Raw genomic sequence first — 21666 nt, 5'->3', positions numbered from 1 at the left:
TGGCCAGGGTCCGTGGTTGAGGTGTAGTCCAGAGAGGTGAGATCCTGGACATCAGAGAACAAGAGTTAGTATGGAGCCAAAAAATCACTGGGCACAAGAAGACATGATTCCATGAACGCTGAGGTCTGAATAGAGTCCTATACCACGGAAGGGGAAAACAACACTCGGACAAGGAGTGACAGGGGTGCAGGCCTCTTTATCCTGGCTCCTTGGTGATGTGAGGGTTCTCAGGTGTGTAGGCCGCCCCCAGGTAGACAGTGGTTGTGAGGTGGGGACAGGAAAGACCATGTATGGGCCTGGGAACCTGCTGACACACACAGGGGAGAAAAAAAGCCCTGGCTGTGGCTGTAACAAAGTAAGCTTTGCACATACAAGCAATTTGTCTTGGTCATTTGGTGCATCAACATTAACAGACGATATCAAAATGATGGTAAATGGTGCACTTTTATCCAAAGCACTTTACAATTTGTTCCTAATGTTTTAAATTAAAGTAGAATAAAATACAATGGAATATATAAACTGAATTAGAATAAAAAATACAGAGAGGTTCAGAAGAAGAATTCTCTTTGCAGAAAGGAGACCTGAAGTCAGGAGATGGCGACACAACGTTTTATATAAGACATACAAGAGGTACTTTATTGATTTTGTTATTCACTTCATTACGTCTCAGATTCATGTTTGGTGGAAACACATGTGACCTACCGCTAATTTGACCCGGCAGGCAAGGTTTGGGCTGAAATTGTTCGACAAGACGTGTGGATCCAGAAAGCAGCTGGATCACTGGTGTCTTAAAATAGTTTCAGGACTCTCAACTTCATCACTCTTTTAATTGAATGCCTCTGGTCCTACAGTGGCCTAGATTCTTGTCCCCACCAACACCCCCATCTATAACCACAACACCACCACTAAACAGGCACGATTCCAACATTTCCATGGCTCTCCGTTGCTCTAATATTAGCGCTATGTTTTGACAGGGAGACACACAGACCCACAGGGAAATTGTAACTAATTTAGAGGTTTTCTGAGTGTCTCTACCCTCCACTTTGTCTCTAGTCATGGACCAGTGGGAAATGCTTGGACACATAATGACCTCTCTTCTGTCCTATCATGTAGGTGCTTTGGGATGCCCTCGGGCTAGGATCTGACCTGCAGTCACAGAGGTCACACACAGACACACACAGGCCACAGTGGACACGGATCTCTCCTATAGAGAACATTCTGTAGGCTGCCTGATGAAATACCACCACTGACACCTTATTAAGGACATTTATATTTCATAGGCTCACGGGATGGAGGTGTAGAGGGTTCTCATTATCCTCTCCTCTCCTCTCCTCTTCTTCTCCTCTTCTCCTCCTCTTTACCCATAATTCCCAGCCGACGTGTTTATACTCTATCTCATGGCTACATAAATGACATGGAATAACAAGCAAGGTTTAATGGCCAACCATGATTCTGTCTGCTCCATTATCTGGTGTGTGTGTGTGTGTGTGTGTGTGTGTGTGTGTGTGTGTGTGTGTGTGTGTGTGTGTGTGTGTGTGTGTGTGTGTGTGTGTGTGTGTGTGTGTGTGTGTGTGTGTGTGTGTGTGTGTGTGTGTGTGTGTGTGTGTGTGTGTGTGTGTGTGTGTGTGTGTGTGTGTGTGTGTGTGTGTGTGTGTGTGTGTGTGTGTGTGTGTGTGTGTGTGTGCGTGCGTCAGTGTCAGTGTCAGTGTGTGTGTATCTGTGTGTGTGAGAGAGAGCAAGAGATGGAAAGAGACACGGATGTGCTCATGCACAGAGAGTGGGAATGAGAATGGATGGATTGATGTAGAAGGAGAGCATCATGAGTAATGAGTATAATTATGATCTAGAATTCATACGGGGCTGCTACAGGTATGATGGATTCCTCATCTCATTCCACTAGTGAATGACATGGTCTCTTGTTGTGTGTGTGTGTGTCCATTTACCATTTACCTTTCGTCTTTCGCTGTATAGAAGCTGTGATGTTGTATGTGTGTGTGTGTGTGTGTGTGTGTGTGTGTGTGTGTGTGTGTGTGTGTGTGTGTGTGTATGCGGGGGGTAATGACATGTTAAATGCGAGTGCCCCTGGGGTTTATCACCTAGTGTGCTTGTAAAAGCGCCCCCAGAGAACGGCGTGCTTTGACAGCCGTCTCTACGCCAGCCCCTCGTTATCTGCCATTAACTCGATGGCTGCAAGGCAGAACCAAGAATAACACACTTAACTCCCTCGTAAATCAGCTGGTCAACCTACACCCGGGTTTAGGTGTGCATGCACACAGACACACACACACACACACACACACACACACACACAGACACAGACACGTACACACACACACACAGAGAGATGCAGAAAAACACCCATGCACAGTGCATGCGCCCACGCATGATGCACACCATGGCCCATCATCTCTTTTAAGAATTGTTGTTCTAATTCTGCAGACACTATAAATCTCTTCCCAACTTCTCCTCCCTCCCCTCCCCTCTTCTCTCTCCTCTCCCTGTCTCCTCTTCTCTCTCCTCTCCCCTTCTCCTCTTCTCTCTCATCTCCCCTTCTCTCCTCTCCTTTTCTCTCTCCTCCTCTCCTTTTCTCTCTCCTCTCCCCCTCAAACCCTTCTCTCCTCTCCTTTTCTCTCCTCCTCTCCTTTTCTCTCTCCTCTCCCCTTCTCTCCCTCTCTCCTCTCCCCTTCTCTCCCCCTCTCCTCTCTCCTCTCCCCCTCTCCTCTTCTCTCTCCTCTCCCCCTCTCCACTCGCCCCCTCCTCTTCCTCAGGGCGGGCCTTGCTGCGTCTGAACGGGGAGAAGCTGGAGAGGATGGGTATCGTACAGGAGACGCTGAGGCAGGAGGTGCTCCAGCAGGTCCTCCAACTGCAGGTCAGGGAGGAGGTCCGTAACCTACAGCTCCTCAGCAGAAGTAAGGAGAGGAGGAGGAGGAGGAGGAGGAGGAGGAGGAGAAGGGTGTCTATCACTGTGTTTCCATCCAATTGTCAAGCGATTTTTGAGCAAACCTTTGAAATTAGCTACGTTTCCAATCCGTTGGGTTGAGGCGAATAAACATTGTTCCTGAACACAGAACGTACACCCAGTGAAAGAAAAGGTTTAGGTGTCTAGAATTGACTAGTATTGGGCAGGTTCTTTCATGTCAGCTCCCGTTGGATCATAATTTCTAGAGAAGTGCAAGTTTCAAGTTTCTTTAATAGTTGTCATACAGAAGTACAGAATACTTTTATACAAAATGCTTCTTACTGTTTCGCTCCAGAGACTGTGTTAGACAAGATAGTATGAAATAAAATAGTATAGCATGTAAAATAGAAGTAAAAATAGAGGTCACAGTGTTCAGTATAGACATATGTACAATGTTCAATGCAGAATAGAAGTAACTGAGTTACCATACAATATACAATATACTATGCAATGTACTAATATACAATAATATATAGTGCAGAGCAGAAATGGGATGAGGTACAATTTAGGTACAATTTACAGTAAGGTGTGCGAGTTGTAGTGCAAATCCTTTACCAATAAATATAAAGTGTAAAGTGTGTTTAGGTGTTCTAAAGTGTGTAAAGTGGGTGCTGCAGTGAGTTGCCAGTTTAAAGTGAGTGTGTGCGTGTGGATGTGTGTGCTGTGTGCATTTGATGGTTGCTGCATAGTGTTTATTGTTCGTTGAGCAGCCTGATGGCCTGGGGATAGAAGCTCCTTCTGAGTCTTTCTGTGCTTGCCTTAAGACTCCGGTATCGCTTGCCTGACCGCAGCAGTTCAAAGAGGCAGTTGTTCGGGTGGCTGGAGCAGGCCAATATTCTGATGCACAAACCAGCAAGTGTCTCATAGGGGTGACTGGGAGCAATTGTAACAGGGGGCAATATAACTGTTATTATTACATAAAGGTGTTGTGTCATGAGTTGTGGGATCGGCCTAATAATATTATATTCCTGTGGTAAATGCGGTCACTCCCAGCAGATTACAGCAGCTCCTGGCTCTCCATCTCGGAGCAGGTGCGGAGTGTGTTTGACAGATGGGGCAAAGTTGTGGTGGAGAGATAATTTAGCCTCCTGCTAAACCACCATATCAGAATATTTAAACCCAGTTCAGAATTGTTTTATTGAATTGGACCAAACAGCCGCTCAGTTATGTGAGACTTCATCCTCTATGACGTCATTATTTATTTGATGTCCATAGCCTGTTTATCACATACACTTTATATTGACCCAAAACCACCTCAAGCGAGTGCAAAACCCATATTTTTTTAGATATTGATGACGTTTTATTGAATTTTGCTGTTTCCCATCCAGCAATACTATATGATTCAATACAACATAATTCATAAGTCATAATTCACATAAAGATACTTGGATGGAAACATGACTTTTGTGTGTGTGTGTGTGTGTGTGTGTGTGTGTGTGTGTGTGTGTGTGTGTGTGTGTGTGTGTGTGTGTGTGTGTGTGTGTGTGTGTGTGTGTGTGTGTGTGTGTGTGTGTGTGTGTGTGTGTGTGTGTGTGTGTGTGTGTGTGTGTGTGTGTGTGTGTGTGCATGCATTGTGGTGCACTGCATGTATGTGTGTGCATTGTGGTGTGTGTATGTGTAGGGGGTTGGGTGTGTTTGTGTGTGAGAGAGAGGGAGGACGTGTGTGTGTGTGTGTGTGTGTGCGTGTGTGCGTGCGTGCGTGCGTTATGGTGGGTAGGAGGGAGTGTGTTTTTGTGTGCACACAAGAGAGAGAGAGGGAGGACATTTGTATGTGTGTCATGTGTGTGTGAGTGGGTATGACTGTGTGTCTGAGAGTGAGAGAGAGGGAGAGAGAGACATGGGAAGATGGGCAGATTTTATTTGGGTCGGTCTTCCTTGGCTGCCAGGGTAAAGCTTAGAAGTGAAACATCATCAGTCTGGGATCAGACGGAACGTGTGTGTCACTGTGCATGTCTGCTGTGGGAGAAGTGACAGTGGATGTTTGAGTGGCTGTTTGTATTGCAGTATGTGTGGTGGTGTGTGGTGGAACTACGGGGCTTGATTTGCTGCTCTGACTGATGTGTTCTCTACACACACTTATCCAGCCATCAATAACCTGGCTCAGTCAATGATTGGCTGACCTGGATTCAGCTGCAGCGTCGGCTAGCCTCTACTAGCCTGCCGTCTCTTGCTAGCTAGTCTTGCGTAACCAGACCTCTCTCCACACTTACGTAGTGCTGTGCCAGTGCTTGAGAGAGGTCTGGCTGAACTAATTATCATTCCGCTATCGGGCGGAAAAACACTCTGTTTTTTTTTGTGTTTTTTTTTTTTTTGTATTTTTCTTTTTGTATTATTTTTTAAACAAACACATAAACAAACATGACAACACACGATAAGATATACAAGCATTAGTTGTCAGAGCACATCCAATGAAATCACATTTTAGTTAATTGTCTTATATAAGATATACCCCTAATACCTGTTATCTAAAAACCTACACACATATGCTCCAGCTCAAACCCCCCCCTCCCGGACCCCACCTTGGGTAGTACCTCCATTATCCCTTGCACCTAACCAGACACTACCATTATAAGCTAGCTTTTATTCTCTCCACCACTTCTAACCACATTGACATTTTGGATTCATTGAGACCCAGAATTCTTGCTGTAGATATTTCTTGATAAATCACATCGAGATATGTAAGAAACCAAACTTTCCGGCACATTTTTTCCGGTTGAAACCAGCGTGATGCGATCAGCTTTTTAGCTACTGTGATACCCGATAAAACCAATCTCTTTAGCTGTGGATTTACTGCAAACTCAAAAACATCATTCAATAGTAATACCGAGGGGTGTACAGGTATATTCCAAGATACGAGTTTTGATAATTGTTGGGTCACATCTTTCCAGAATGTCTTAACTGGTGAGCAGTCCCAATACATGTGCATAAATGTCCCTTCGTCCCCATTTGTACATTGGGAGCATTTGGAGTCTTGTTTAAGACCCATTCTGCTCAGTCTTATAGGAGTCAAGTATGTCCTGTGAATATAGTTAAGATTGATTTGTTGATGGTCCGGGTTCCTTGATGTAAGTCGGACATTTGCCCAGGCTCCTTGCCAATCAAAGTCATTTTCCAGGTCTGGTATATCCCTCCTCCAGGCAGAGTCTAGTTGGAGGGTTTCATACGAGGACGTTAGTAATTGATGATAAAAATCTGAAACAAAACCTCTCGATGTCTCTCTTTCATAGAAGAATTTATGGTATCTGTGGTGTTCAATTGGTATGTCTAATGGAACACCGTGAGACTTCAAACATAGCTGTAACTGTATGTAAAAAAGCCATGTGGACTTGGTGAGATTACATTTTTTGCATATTTCTCCATAACTACAAAAACCCTGTTTGTTAAAAACATCCCCTAGTGAGTGTATGCCTTGCTCTTCCCATATAGGGAATCTTATAGGTCGTTTTTCAATTAAGAGTGCATTGTTATTGAATAAGGGAGTATGATTGTGCCATTTATGTGGGTTAGGATTTTTTTTTGTATTTCTTTAAACCAGGGGTTCTCAAACTTTTTTATACCATGACCCCATTTTATTTAGGATTTTGGACCGGACGACTACTCTGAGTATTGAACAATCCCTTTTTTTGTACGAGAGCCTGTTTTGTGTTTTGACCATCGGATTGTATTACGACCATTCTATTTGCCCATCTAACTATATTCTGCCTGTAATCAATAAATATTCTTATTGATTGATATTGCACTTGTGTGGACATTTTAATTAGTTTGTTTTTGAACCGTGACGAGTCTGAACACCACCAGGCTCGTCACAATATGAAAATGTAATTACAGCACTATGTTATCAATACACATTTACAAAACGAGGCATATTTAGCCAATGTATTTAGCATATGTAAAAAATAAAGAAAGAAATATTGATTTAAAAAAAGTAAAGAAATATATATATATTTACTTGCCAAATGGTGGTATTCTGGTCGTTGTAAACAGCGACTCCTACAGGTCGGTCAGGGCGCCTGCACAGCGAGGGAGGGAGATGGTGAGGGTAGTGTGACCTCCCACACCAATGAGAGTCCACGCTGGCAGGTGAAAAGATGCTGCTGGCTGTCTCCTATGTCTCGGAGGAAGCATTTAATAGACTTCAGGGCTCCCTTGACCGACCAGTGGGGGGCACATTCAAGCAACGACCAGGAAGGGGAGGGGGGAATTGGCATAACGACTAAATTGGGATGGGAGAAAAACACAGAAAAACAAGCGGTAACCAGCACACACACAGTCCACACAGACTGCGATGCAAAAAAAAATATCCAATTATCTGATCACCATTCCAAGTACTGGTCTCGGAGGTCCGTCCCACGTTATCCGGCATTGCATATGAACGAGGGTGGGGGAGGGGCTAGTTGATGCATGAGGAGACATAATAACGATAATCTAGCGTTGATTTGATAATCAGTCGAAAAATGACAACGTGATAACTGGATTTCACTAAAGGGCTATTTTCGCGTCTTTTCCTGTGATTACTCAGAATCACCCAAACTATACTCTTATTCACCACGGTATAAAATGGAAATGTACAGATGAAAAAACAATCTGTTTTGTGCATGTTGACGGGTGTATTAGATCCATAGCTATAATATTTCATATCGTTTTAGCACTCGCAAGTGTGGCTTTCTCCACATTGAACAAAGCGATGGCATTCTACCCAGAAGGTAAACAACGACCCCTAGCGCTGAATGAGTTAACTCATTGGACGCCACGGATTAGCCTCATCCTGTAGTAGGGCTGCATGATTTTGGGAAAGAATCCAATTGCGATTTTTCTGACAGATATTGCGATTGCGATTAAATTTGCGATTATAATATTATTTTTTTTAACAGCCCCACAGAGGTTTATTGTAAAATGCGGCTTGCATCTGGCCTACGCGGTGGGTCTTTTCAGGACACAGAGCCTGAAAATGTTTATTTTTACCTGGGAATTGATACTGGTGGTACCCAACGGTACCTTTTTTTCTGTACTTTACTCTCCCTCTCTGAAGCAGGGGCATCGTTCTGGTATGGCACTCGCCATACCTTGGAAATTATTATATATTTTTTTTATAATTGCAATTTTGTATGTTGATTTAGAATTTGAATGTCAACATTATGAACGAAGCTTCGAACTATTCGGTACAGCCCTAGCATGTTTTGATATTGTCAATTATCTCACTTTTACTAGGTGACTTTTACTTTGACTAACTGAAATATGCCACAAAAAAAAGGAAAATGGACATAGGGACGTTTTTTAATCAAAGGGCAGCAGAGACAAGTGATACAGGGACACAGGTAAGGTCTTACAATGGCTTAGTGATTATAACAGTGCAGTTCAGCATTCAGTAACCCATACTTTTTGTGAATGTGTTTTTGATACTACACTCTGTTGAACACACACCTCAAAACCGTACCTAAGGAAAATTGGCTCAATTGCAAGAAAAATAATAGACAGTTATGATATTACATTCTGCATAATTCATATGCAAAATATTGTGGTTCCCTGCTTTAGTCTGTTGACATATTTCTATACTAAAAATGCTTGTGTAGTCCTGTGTCATACCTAAATGTCATATAACTGAATTGTATAGAAACAACTAACCAAAAGTGACTATTGCACAACTGTTTTGACAAAAAAAAATCCACCAGGGGGGAAAAAAAAAAACTTCCCCCCCCCACCCCCCCCCCCCCCCCTCCTCCTCGGAATACGCCCTCATTCATCAAGTTTTCTTGGAAAATGTTCTATTTCCACACGTAAGCACAGAATTTAGAATGTGTGCACGCACAAAAAAAACGGGATTTATCACACGTGCGTACACAGGTCCTACGCACACCTGTCATGATAAATATCACCTTGCTTCTACGCTGAGGCTTGTGCACACTTTCACGTATTTGCATACCAAAACCGCCCCGATTAACCATATACGGTAATGGAACACCCCCATGAAATGTGGAAAAATTGACTAAACCGAGGGAAGCGTGTTATGAGACAGGCTGACAGACGTGTACACGTACGGTGATGTCGGATATGATATCTATTAACCATTGCTGCCTGGGCAGCGCAAACACTAATAAAGACCGTGCTGGAATATGACTGCCTTTTTTCGTTTTGTTTGATTAATACCCAGGGATTAAAGTTCTCCTCAATTTTATTCCAAATCGCGACGGATTTTCCGTCAATTTTCTACCTGCTGCATATGATTTCTAGAGGCATACAATCTATTTTGATGTCAGTATTGGGTAGCCTATATAAACAATAATACGAGAGCATATACAGGAACAATGAATCTCACTGCCATGTATGATGTAGCCTGCCTATGTGATCAATACATGAACTTGAATTCCATCATGTTTGTGTGCGGGAGCTCACAAGGCTGTTGTCACAATGGGTGGTAGTACAGTAATAACAGTCTACACAATATCACGATGGACCATGCCATGTAGCCTATGTTCTATTATGACATGATCTGTGATGACAAATGTTCTAGAATGTTTGATTATGACATCATACTCTGACAGCATGCCTATGATCAATAAAAACGCGAACTTGAATCCCATCATCATATTTACATTATCCCCCCCCCCCCCATCTATGTAAAGCGACCTTGCATGAAAGGCGCTATGTAAAATTAAGCTATTATTATTATTGTTGCTGTTATTATTATTATCATGTCTGTGTGCTGAGCTCAGTGAAGTTTCAACGGAGCGAGGTAATCTATTCTAATCAACAAATTGAAGTAGAAAGCATTCCGTTGTGGCCAATCTTATTTGGAAACATGACACAAAATAATAGTATGTCGCTTTTTATTTGAAACAATATTTAATGGCGTTTGGAGGTGGGTGTTCTGCTTCTGCCCCCCGTGCCAAACAAGCAGGCCAACCTCTTGTTCCTGCATGAGCCCATTATAATTACACTGCTGTCGCTATTTTACAATGAACTATAATGAATTACGGGTCATACAGAAGTTGAACACGCCAGTGTTGGAAGTAATGCACGGAAGCTTATTTCCGCGTTGAAACTAATGCATTAACTGAGGAGCGCATATGCCGTAGTAACGATATTCTACCACTGGGCGTCAGCTAAGCATGCTCAGAGCTGTGCGTAGACATAAGCACAAAGTCAAGCACAAGTTCAAATTGATAGATCCCACACTTTGCTTAGAAATGGTCGTACGCACGGCTTAAGCACATATCTGTGCGTACGTCACGTTGATACATGAGGGCTGGCCTTTTACTGAAACAACGCCACTGCTCAGAAGTTTAAACTTCACAACACACAATCGAAAAAACACCTTACCTCCCTCTCCCAAACCGATCTTGTATCTCAATGGGACTTCCTGGTTAAATAAATCAAAAATCCAAAAAAAGATAAGTGCGATTTTATTTATTTTTTGCGATTTGATAATTGCGTCATTCCAAATTGTGATTTCGGTTTAAAATCGATTAATCGTGCAGCCCTATCCTGTAGTAGCTACCGCCATCGCTGTAAACGGTGGGAGTCGCTCACCTTGTTTGCAGGGCTATAGCTATTTAAATATTATAGCTTTATATGCAATACTATGGCCCATTTGACATTGAGTATCTAGTTCAAGTTTCAAGTTGTCATACAGAAGTACAGAATACTTTTATACAAAATGCTTCTTTCTGTTACGCTCCAGAGACTGTGCTAGACAAAAATATAAGTATAAAATAAAATAAGTATAGCAAGTAAAAAATTGAAGTCACGTACGTAGACACAAGTGTTCAGTATGTACATATGTACAATGTTCAATGCAGAGTAGAAGTAACTGAGTTACCATACAATATACTATACAATATACTAATATACAATCTACTATATAGTGCAAAGCAGAAATGGGATGAGGTACAATTTAGGTACAATTTACAGTAAGGTGTACTGAGGTATGGGTTCAAGATTTGAAAAAGGAATCTTTTTTCCATCCATACATTCTCGTTTTATACCGTGGTGAATATAAGTATGGTTTTAGAGTGGTCTGGGCTAATTCCTGGGAGGCTAGTAATAGGCCGCGACGCATATTATACTTAATCCATTGGCATTTCGTCCCTATACACGCTACAATTAAAAATGCAAATGCATATGATCGGTATTGTAACGGTCCCCCCGGTCCTGCTCCACAACCCTCATTAGTCCATGGACATTTTCCCCCCGGTACTGCGTCACAACCCTCATCTGTCCATGGACATATCCCTTACCTGAACTATGGCTCTCAACCACCAGGTGGCCTAGTTCAGTGTATTCATCTTTGTTATCTTTTACTTATTAATGTCCTGTCTGTCATCACTAATCTGTTGTGTGTTCATCTGTTGTCGGTGCTGTGCACCGTTGTCTAATTTAGTTTTGTCTCCCTTGTGTTGTATCTATGTGCGTTTGGTCTGGTCATGTTTTGTATATGTGCCTTGTGTTGTTTTCTGTTTAGTCATCTCCCCAGCTGTGTGTCATTCACTAATCATCCTCTTGTATCTAATTAGTCCCTGTATTTAAGTGTGGTTGGCCCAGCAGTCCTTTGCTGGGTCATTACTTTTGTTTGCTGTCACCGTCGTGAGTACGCTGTAGTTGTGTTTATTTCGTTTTGAGACCACGGTCTCTCTTTTCTTTTCTAGTTTCTAAGTGTTCCTTTTTATATTATGCTCTGTGTTTCACATTAAAGTGCACGTTATTTTGAAAGAGCCAACCACGCATTCCGCCTCCTGTCAATTCTCTCCACGTGTATCTGCTGCAATCCACACACCACCATGCCAACCAAACGTTCCAATCGTAACAGGTATATTATGTTCCATCATGCATGCATGAAAGGGGGGGCGGGGTCGTTTCTGATTAATTGATTGTCAATAACGGCATTCGTTAATACAACAGCATACGCTGATCAGGGCGATGGCTATGAAAACAATGCACAACCAAGCTGAAATTACGTTAAATAGCATATTCCAAAAATATTCCAATTATTTGATTGCCATCTGCTAGATCGTATGTCCATTTGGCCCACGCCATAACCCCCCACAGCATAATGAATCTGGCGTCCCGAAAACTATTCAATGCGACCGGGTATACCCCTCGGTCCACGTTACTCGAAAACTCCGCACAGAGTCATACACAGAGTCAGAAAGGAAGTGCGACATCGGCCGCATACCACCAGGCGGCGGTATTGGACCTTTACGATCTCAGACACATTGGATATGGTACCACAGCTTTCCTGGGTGATTTATGAATGGAAATAGTGAATAAAAGAAATAACGATCCAATAACGTATATATATGCGTGGTTGCCGTTATTCGATTGGCGGACTGTGAGCTATAAATGATGGCTAATTGGGTCAGCCTCATAAAGCACCTGAGATCCACAGAGGTGAAGGAGGATGTGCAGATGTGATAAGGACAGACAGAGGTGAGGGTGGGTGGGGGGGGTGGACGGGAGGAGGGACGTTGAGGTGGTGAAGGTGAGGAGAGCAGCAGATGACAGTAGAGGTGAGGGTGGGGGGGGGGGGGGGTGGAGGGGAGGAGGGACGTTGAGGTGGTGAAGGTGAGGAGAGCAGCAGATGACAGCAGAGGTGAGGAGGGCGGCGTGAGGGTGATGAATATAGAACATTATAGTGGGCGGAGAGCTCAGCCGGGGTGGGGTGGGGGTATGTCGGTGGAGAAGGTGAGGCGATAAGACTGGATGAGGAGCAGCCACTCTATAGTAGTGTCCAGGTTTCATTCCTCGCCTGTGAGGGAAGAAAGAGTGGCGGCAGAATGTCTATGGAGTCAGTAGAATCATTATGTGTTCACAAACTGACTCATTAGAATCACTGTGTTCACAAACTGAGTCAGTAGAATCACGATGTGTTCAGATTCAGATTCAGATTCCTTTATTGAGCCATTTGTGTAAAAACACATTGGTAATTGTTGCAGCAATACAGTGTATGCATTTTCTTTTCTTTTTTCACAGTAAACTACACCAACACAGACACATGACAAGAAACGAAACAGTGCAGTGGGGGATTAATCAATAAAATACATATATATATATAAAGTGAAGAGTGCAGAGTTCCAGTACGGACTAGTGCAGTGCAGTCAGTGTCATTGTGCCAGTGTCACTTGGGGGCAGAAGGGGGGGGGGGGGGGGACCTGAGGCATTGATTAGCCTGGCGGCTGAGGGGAAGAAGCTCAGTCTGTGTCGAGCTTTTACAGCCTTTGGGATCCTCAGCCTTCTCCCAGAGGGGAGCAGGGTGAAGAGGCTGTGACCGGGGTGGGATGGGTCGGCCATGATCTTCCTCGCCCTCTTCAGCGCCCTGGAGTCGTGCAGGGACCTGAGGGAGGGCAGGGAACAGCCGATCACCCTCTCCGCGGAGCGAATCACCCGCTGCAGCTTGGCGAGATCTTTTTCCCTTGCAGCGGGGAACCAGGAGATGATGGAGTGGGTAAGGATGGACTCAATGATGGCCGTGTAGAATTGGGCCATCATGGTCCTCTGCAGTTTATATTTGTTTAACTGCCGGAGGAAGAACATCCTCCCCTGGGCCTTCTTGAGCAGGCCCGTGATGTTGAGCTTCCACTTCAAATCCGGGGAGATGGTCATGCAGAGGAATCGGCATGACTCCACGGAGGTCACCTGAGTGCCTCCCAGTATGATGGGAGGGGGCAGGGCTGCTTTCTTCCTGAAGTCCACTACCATCTCCACTGAGTCAGTAGAATCACTATGTGTTCACAAACTGAGTCAGTAGAATCACTATGTGTTCACAAACTGAGTCAGTAGAATCACATGTGTTCACAAACTGAGTCAGTAGAATCACATGTGTTCACAAACTGAGTCAGTAGAATCACTGTGTTCACAAACTGAGTCAGTAGAATCACATGTGTTCACAAACTGAGTCAGTAGAATCACTGTGTTCACAAACTGAGTCAGTAGAATCACTGTGTTCACAAACTGAAGAAAGAAAGAATGGATTGCGCTCGCTAATAGCACCCTTAACTCATTGACGGCCAAACACGTAATATCTCGTGTTTCACCGCCAACGCTTGAGCAATATCTCGTTTTTATCTCTTTTCCTTTGATCCCCGTTCTACACACTCAGCCGGAGCCCTCTGAGTTACTCTGGTAACCCTAACCCTACGTTGGAATTGCAATGCTGATCGGATCTCACCAGGTGGCAGTATCGCCTACCTTATGAACATGCATGGATCATTAGTGCCACAGCCCCCAAACAACTGGGGACTCTTTGCAAGCAGCACACGTTCAACAATCGCGATCGCCTAGAGCAGACCTGGGCAATTACGGCCTACGGGCCACTGCCGGTCCTTTGGGCGTCCGTGTCCGGCCCGCGGTAAATTTTTACAATTGGAGATAATGAATATTGAGCAGAATTAAGTTCAAGTTATAATTGGTTCGGCCCTCCAACACAGGTCAGGTTTCTCATGTGGCCCCTTGTAAAAATTAATTGCCCACCCCTGGCCTAGAGCGAACTATTGGATATTATGAAAAAGACTAAATGGATTATATGGATGATGATTATGGACGATAAGGTGCGTTTCCACCAAACTATGGACTATGTTGGACTATAATCAAAACTATAATCAAACCGACCGATGAGGAAACCTATTCGGCTCCGTCTATAGTCTGGCCCGAGCAGATGAAGAAGACGGACGTAACGTTATATGTATGATCCTGTTCTGATTCAAGACACTTTTGGACTCGAAGCGAGAAATGGAGTACCTCTAAACCAAAGGTAACGTCTGTTTTACGTGTACTTTACAGAAACTCCATCATAAAACATGCATTTGTATGCACGCAGCATCGTGCAGAAACAAGGTCATGTGTTTACCTTTGACCTGGCAATAATATAGGTGTCAAGTGAGCAGCCGCGAGATTTGCGCATAAGCTGCACAAAACACACTTTATCTCACAATCTAGGAAACCAGCCTGGATTTTTTGTGAAACGGGGCAATGTTTAGCTTGGAATTGTGAACAAAGAAAGTATGTAGAAACAAACTCTTTTTTACATGTTGGTCTTGAAATAGTGCCTGTCAAATGAGCCATACTATTGTCTCATAGCTATAATATAGAATATACAATAGCTCCGCAAAGATCGTGAAATATCGTGGACATGGTCAAGAAAAGCGGGCGCTAGCCAGTGCAGATGGGGAAAGCTTGTGGTGCTCAAAGAGTTAACTGTGTGTGATTTGCAGCCGCTATTTTCTCTGTCTTAATTAAGGACCTATTCACTAAAGATATTGCTTGAATACGCAATTTGCGTCAGCGCAGTTGGCTCACGGAGTGCAATTTACTCCGGATTGCTCCAGTTGGCTCACGGAGCATCTGAGTGCAATTTGCTGCTGATATGGTAAAATTGTATAAATACTGCCCATGCAACAGTATGTATGTCCTAGGACAATGGCAGACAGAAAACAGAAGCTGCAATTCTCTGATCGCGAATTGGAAGTCCCGACAAATCAATACTGTAGCTCTTCTAGTCCTTCGGCCAAACACTTTTTTGGTACCAATTGGGTGGGCAAATTCTAGATGTGTTTTATTTATATTATATTTGTTTATTTTTACATCGAAACGGAGTCAGTAGAATCACTATGTGTTCGTTCACAAACCCACACAAACAAGTACAAAATGTACCTTTTTCTTCCTTGTTGTATCAGCGAACGCCAAGAGTAAACGTCCAAGGGCATGTTTTTTGTGTGTTTAAATCACACATCAAACAAACAACCTAATATAATTACAAGATATGTAATGTATGAAGCAGAACAGTCAGATTACAGGCAGGGGGATAGTTGCAGGTGTGTAAACTCTGTGATAGAGTCCTTAAAAGTAGTGAGGAGGATCAATTTGTCCATTTTCAAAGTATTTTGCATCTCGTTCCAACTGCTGGGAGCAGCAAATTGGAAGGAGGATTGACCGAAGGACGTGTTAACGCGGGGAACATCTAGCGAGATATGGTGAGCAGCTCTGGTGTTATAGGGAATAGATAAAATTTTTAACAAGTGTATTTTTTATTAAATCATTAAATCGTTGCATTACAATATTAATACAAATGTTATGAAAACATTGGTGACCTGTTTCTGTTGCTTTTCAACCTGCCACGTGCCGTTCAACTAAAAAGATCTTTAATAATCCATTGATGTGTGTACACACACACACACACACACACACACACACACACACACACACACACACACAGTTAAGATGATATCAAACTGTAGCTTAGAGTGGAACAGGGTATCACACAGCCTGTCATATCTGATTAATCTCTAATGCATTTACCAAAAATGTAATATTGATCTCGCTGTAACTCAAAGAAGGGGCACAGAAATATGAAGCAGCGTGGTTCTGATGTGCAGCGTGTGAAGTTGGAGTCCGATCGTGATCTTGGCCGTGATGGCAGGATTCTACACTGCACCCAAGGCTCCTCTCATTTATCTTCCACCCAGTAAATGTGTTTTACTTGTATGGTTAACTCTTCTTGGAGGCATGGCTTTTGACTATACAGTTTTTTTTATTTATTTTTGCAGAACTTGTCACCATAGCACATTTCTCACATTCTTCCCCTGGAGAGGGAGAGCTTCTCTGTACTTCCCTGAAATCTGAGCTGCATGTGTGATGTCACTAATAGGTTGATTCTATCATGGTCCAAATTATGTGGTAACTTGACACCTTTAGCTTCAGCTACACAGAACGTTGAGCAGGTATTGTCTTGAAAGAATAATAAGCTGCCGACTTGGAATTCCTGGTAAATATCAATAGACCACCACCGCAACACTTCCGGTGTTCTGAGCTCATGGAGGAGCACGGGGGAGAAAATGTATGAATGTTGATGAGAGCCTTGACGTAAGTGGTTATAGCTATGGCTCCTGAACATGGAGAGACCAACCCCAAGTCAATCTGCACTTTTTCGGCCAAGCTATAGTCACTTCTCCGCACCTACTCTCCAAACTCTGCATGCGCAGATTGCCCAGGGAGTCTCTCTGGATTGTCCACACACTCTCCCTGGGCAATCTGCGCATGTGACGGTTGGGGAGTAGGTGCGAAAAAGTTACTATAGCTCGGCCGAGAACGTGCCGATCGCCTTGGGGTTGGTCCCCCCATGTACAGGAGACCTCATGCATATAAAAAGGTCTATTGGATCATGTCTCCAGCACCCCCACAGCCGTAGCTACAACCACTTACATCAAGGCTCTCATCAACATTCATTCATTTTCTCCCCCCCCCCCCACGCTCCTCTATGAGCTCAATTTAACGCGGAAGTGCAGTGGGCTATGGGTGCTTTTTGCCAATTTGCATATTCATAACCCCTTGAATTTCCAATGAGGGTAAAGGTGTAGAGATGCTGCTAAGACATTTTCAGTAGTTTAGTGAACAATTTGGTGGGAACTAAATATTGATTGAATAATATTGTTATTCAATATAGAATGTTTTTTAACGGTTTAAAATACATCTGGAGGGGCTTAAGAATGATGCAGATACATGGCCCCAGAGTGCACGAGAAAAGTAATGGAATGTCTGGGGGATGAAGTGATAATAATATGTATTATTATTAATATATATATATATATATATATATATATATATATATATATATATATATATATATATATATATATATATATATATATATATATATATATATATATATATATATGTATATATATATATATATATATATATATATATATATATATATATATATATATATATATATATATATATATATATATATATATATATATATATATATGTATATATATATATATATATATATATATATATATATATATATATTTGATCATGGGAGAGAGATGGGGAGAAGTGAAAATGTGGTATTAATAAGGAAGCAGAGGACAGAGACAGCGTTCCTATAATGAAACAGATTTGACCAATTCCCTTGAAGAGATGAGAACCTCTGGAAAAGTATGGTGGAAATCTTGCTTTTCCAGTTTTTCTTTGATTAGATTAGATTCAAAGATTCTCTAACTAGACTCCCTCAAGACCCCTCTGCTCTACATCCTCTGGCCGCCTCAGACCCACTCCTATCCGAGCTAAGGGAGGGTCATCAAAGTCAAGTCGCCTATTCTCTGTCCTTGCTCCACAATGGTGGAATGAACTTCCCACCACAGGACAGATGAATCCCAACCAATATTTTGCTGTAGACTAAAAACATGCTTCTTCAATCAATATCTAAAAAAAGAAAAAGAAAAAAACACTAAAAGAAAGAGTTGTACCCTTCCCGCTGACCTGTCGTACAGAACTTGATAAAAGCGTCAGCTAAATTACAAAATGTAAATGTAATTAAAATGTATTGTCATCATTATACAGCACAAGTACAGTATAATGAAAATAAGTTCATTCAATAATTTATTCTGCACCTTTCTAAAAGCTCTGTGGATGTGTTCTTTTATTTAAGATTTTTAATGATTACTCTACATAAAAATGTTACCTATAGCACCTTTAAGGCGGAGGACTGAGATAAATAAAATAAAAGTGTTTTAATGAACTGATTATAAATGTAATGATGGTGGAGGTAGAGCATTAATGAAGGCAGGTAGATGCAGGAAGAAAGCTGGTTTTAATAACAGGCTTCTAGTTGTGTCATCATTGCGGGTCCTGGGGTCCTGCTCTCTGCTCTGCTAATCTGTCCGGGGCAGCCGCTTCTCCTGCTCACCGCTCTGTAATTACAATTCACACTCAACATAGAATCCTATTACTTCTGTTGCAAATGATTGTGAAAGGTGCTCCCCACACGATCACCGGCGAGAAGATAATGAGAAAATTGCCGGTAAATAATGTGTTACGCGCGCGTGTACTACATAATATGTGTGTGTGTGTGTGTGTGTGTGTGTGTGTGTGTGTGTGTGTGTGTGTGTGTGTGTGTGTGTGTGTGTGTGTGTGTGTGTGTGCGTGAAAATGCCCCCACAGGAAGAGCCGACCGAAAAGTAATTTGGTTAGTAAAGACCTAATTAAAAACAAAAGGGTTATTTTTTATTGCGAAGGGTCAGTTGCAGTAATAAAGATAGGGGTTAAAGGAACACGCCAACTTTTTGGGAAATTTGCTTATTTGCCATCTACCCTGGAGACAAGCAGATACATACTATATTCTTCTCTGTGCATGCATTAGGCTTAGGGAACAGCCGCACCGTTAGCCTAGCTTAGCGTCATTCACTGGAAGTAGGTGTGCCAGTGTAGCCTAGTTCCCAACAGTCACCCCCAATACACTCCAAATACAACTCCAAAACGTTCCTGTAAACATGTTGTGACCTGTGTATTTACCACGTGGAGAAAAATTATTTGACATTTTTGTTTTCTAAGCAGATATATACTCGGATTTTCTTTTTTGCAGAACCACTGCTGCCTGGGCACAGTGATTTCATCACCTTAAAAGCCCTGTTGTTTTTGTCCTCACAAGGATAGCAAGTTGTACAAGTCCCTTGTTTATAAAATCACACTGCATATAAAATCATAACAATAAGACAACAAGATGAGACAAATAAGCAAGGATAACAAATCAATTAAAACATGTACAGTACAACTTGATTGACAAAGGTTGGAGATCGAGGTTTTAAACTCTGCAACAGAGTGGAGAATCTCAAGCTTTAAGGACTGTTGGAGTTCATTCCATGAGCTAGAGGGGCATCATAGCAAAATGCAGATTTACCCTGTTCTGAGCAAACTCAGGGGACGTTAAGGACCAGCCAGTCACTAACAGGTTCCATAAATTCCATTCCAATAATGATGTAGTATAAGGAGGTACCTTGCCAGTAAATGGCTGCTTTTTTATATAGCGCTTTTATCCAATTTGTTACTCACATTTTACCCATTCACTCACACATTCACTCACACATTCACACACCGACGACGGAGGCAACCATGCAAGGTGCCAACCTGCTCATCGGGAGCAATTAGGGTTAAGTGTCTTGCTCAAGGACACATCGACACGCTGCCGGGAGGAGCGGGAATCGAACCGGAAACCTCCGGAAGGGCCTTTGTTCCATGCAGTGCATTCGTCCCAGCGTTAGAAAGCAGTTTGGTTGTACTACACTACAGCGTTAGAAAGCAGTTTGGTTGTACTACACTACAGCGTTAGAAAGCTGTTTGGTTGTACTACACTACAGCGTTAGAAAGCAGTTGGTTGTACTACACTACAGCGTTAGAAAGCAGTTTGGTTGTACTACCACATACAGCGTTAGAAAGCAGTTTGGTTGTACTACACTACAGCGTTAGAAAGCAGTTTGGTTGTACTACACTACAGCGTTAGAAAGCAGTTTGGTTGTACTACACTACAGCGTTAGAAAGCAGTTTGGTTGTACTACACGGTGCCAGGCTCTTGGTTTGCATGTCACGTTACTCTGCTGTGGATCGCTCAGCAACTGGTTGTGAGGTTCAAACGATAATTTTATCAGTTTCATGTTAGAACTGTCTGAGGCTGTCTCTGTGTGGCGTCTCCAGAAGCAGTCTTTTTTCTCCCGAACAGAATAATATGGCACACAGCGTGCATGACTGGTGCCTCTGCATTATGGATTATCGATGTGCATCTGTGGAGACCATTCCCATTGAAGAAATAAAGAAAGAAACTAACTACTGTACATAAACAATTTACAAATAATGAAAGACACTCATTCACAAAGAACTTCACAGAGAAAGACATACAGAGAATGAAGAAAGAAACTTGCAAAGAAAGAAACTCGAACTAGAAAAACTACAAATAATGAAAGACATAAATTCACAAGAAAGAAAGAAACTCATGATGAAAGACATACAGAGAATGAAAGTAACAAACTCAAGAAACAAACTCATAATGAAAGAAAGAAAGGAAAGATAGATGAGAGGAAGCCTCTTGAGTGATGACCATGAACAGTGGAGGACAGACTACAGCGAACAAGAGAGCGTTTTGTGGCTCTATAAAACATTCAGATGTACAGTACATTGGTCCCTGGTGGGGCGGATTGATGTATCACTGACGGCTAGAGAGTCACGTAGGGGCGGGGCCGGGGGCCCTGGCGGCCATCCTGTAACATCTGGCCCTCCTTCCTCCCAGCCCTCTAGATGTGTGTTGTCTAACACCACGTTAAACTGTCTGTCCACCCTCCTCCTCCTCCTCTTCCTCACAACTCGTCTGATTTCCTCTAAAGTGTGTGTGTGTGCGCATGCTTTGTGTTTGTGTGTGTGTTCTTTGCCTATGTATCTGTGTGCGTAGCCATCTGCCACGTCTCAAGAGTCTCTGTGGTAATTAGCTGAGCCCAGATGACGTCGCCGTTCTCCCCCCCCCCCCCCCCCTCCCCAAAAGAAAATAGCGGTTGTCAACGCCTCGGTTTCCGCGGGAGACTGTCGGAGGTAACCTTGTCGTTTTTTGGAACGGTCATCCTCTGATGTTCCGGCTCCTCGCGGAGCTCCGCTCTAGAGTTCCATGTGGTGGCTGCCAGCTGAACTGTGGCTGTGAATTACAATATGAATGAACCTCAGAGCACGACAAGACACACAGGAAAACAGTAGAACACAACACTTTTCTTTGACAGACATTTTTGCCCTGGCGCTCCCCTCTCCTCCTCTCCTTCGCTGCACCTATAGGCTCTGAGGAGGACAGCCCCGCCGGGAGCTCCTTTAACAAGTGTTTCTATGAGAGAGGGAGCCGCGTCTCTCCCCGCTTCTCTCCCCGCTCTCCAACTTACTCTTTCTCACTCTTTTTCACCATC

At 42.9% G+C, this 21666-nt stretch overlaps 1 protein-coding gene across 1 annotated transcript in view; it reads left to right on the top strand.

Annotated features, from left to right (window-relative positions):
* The window catches only part of LOC311244125 (sterile alpha motif domain-containing protein 10-like), a gene marked incomplete at both ends in the record, with an annotated part of 179022 nt that overhangs the window by 142126 nt on the left and 15230 nt on the right, over positions 1–21666 (top strand). The window contains one exon of the mRNA XM_084333535.1: positions 2769–2909. Within this exon, the coding sequence (XP_084189661.1) occupies positions 2769–2909 (141 nt within the window). The remainder of the gene's footprint in view (positions 1–2768; positions 2910–21666) is intronic.

Source organism: Notolepis coatsorum (assembly GCF_963971535.1).
Source record: "Notolepis coatsorum genome assembly, chromosome: 17".
Classification (NCBI taxonomy): domain Eukaryota; kingdom Metazoa; phylum Chordata; class Actinopteri; order Aulopiformes; family Paralepididae; genus Notolepis; species Notolepis coatsorum.
The sequence above is the reverse complement of the archived record's forward strand: the minus strand, read 5'-3'. Positions and strand labels throughout refer to the sequence as shown.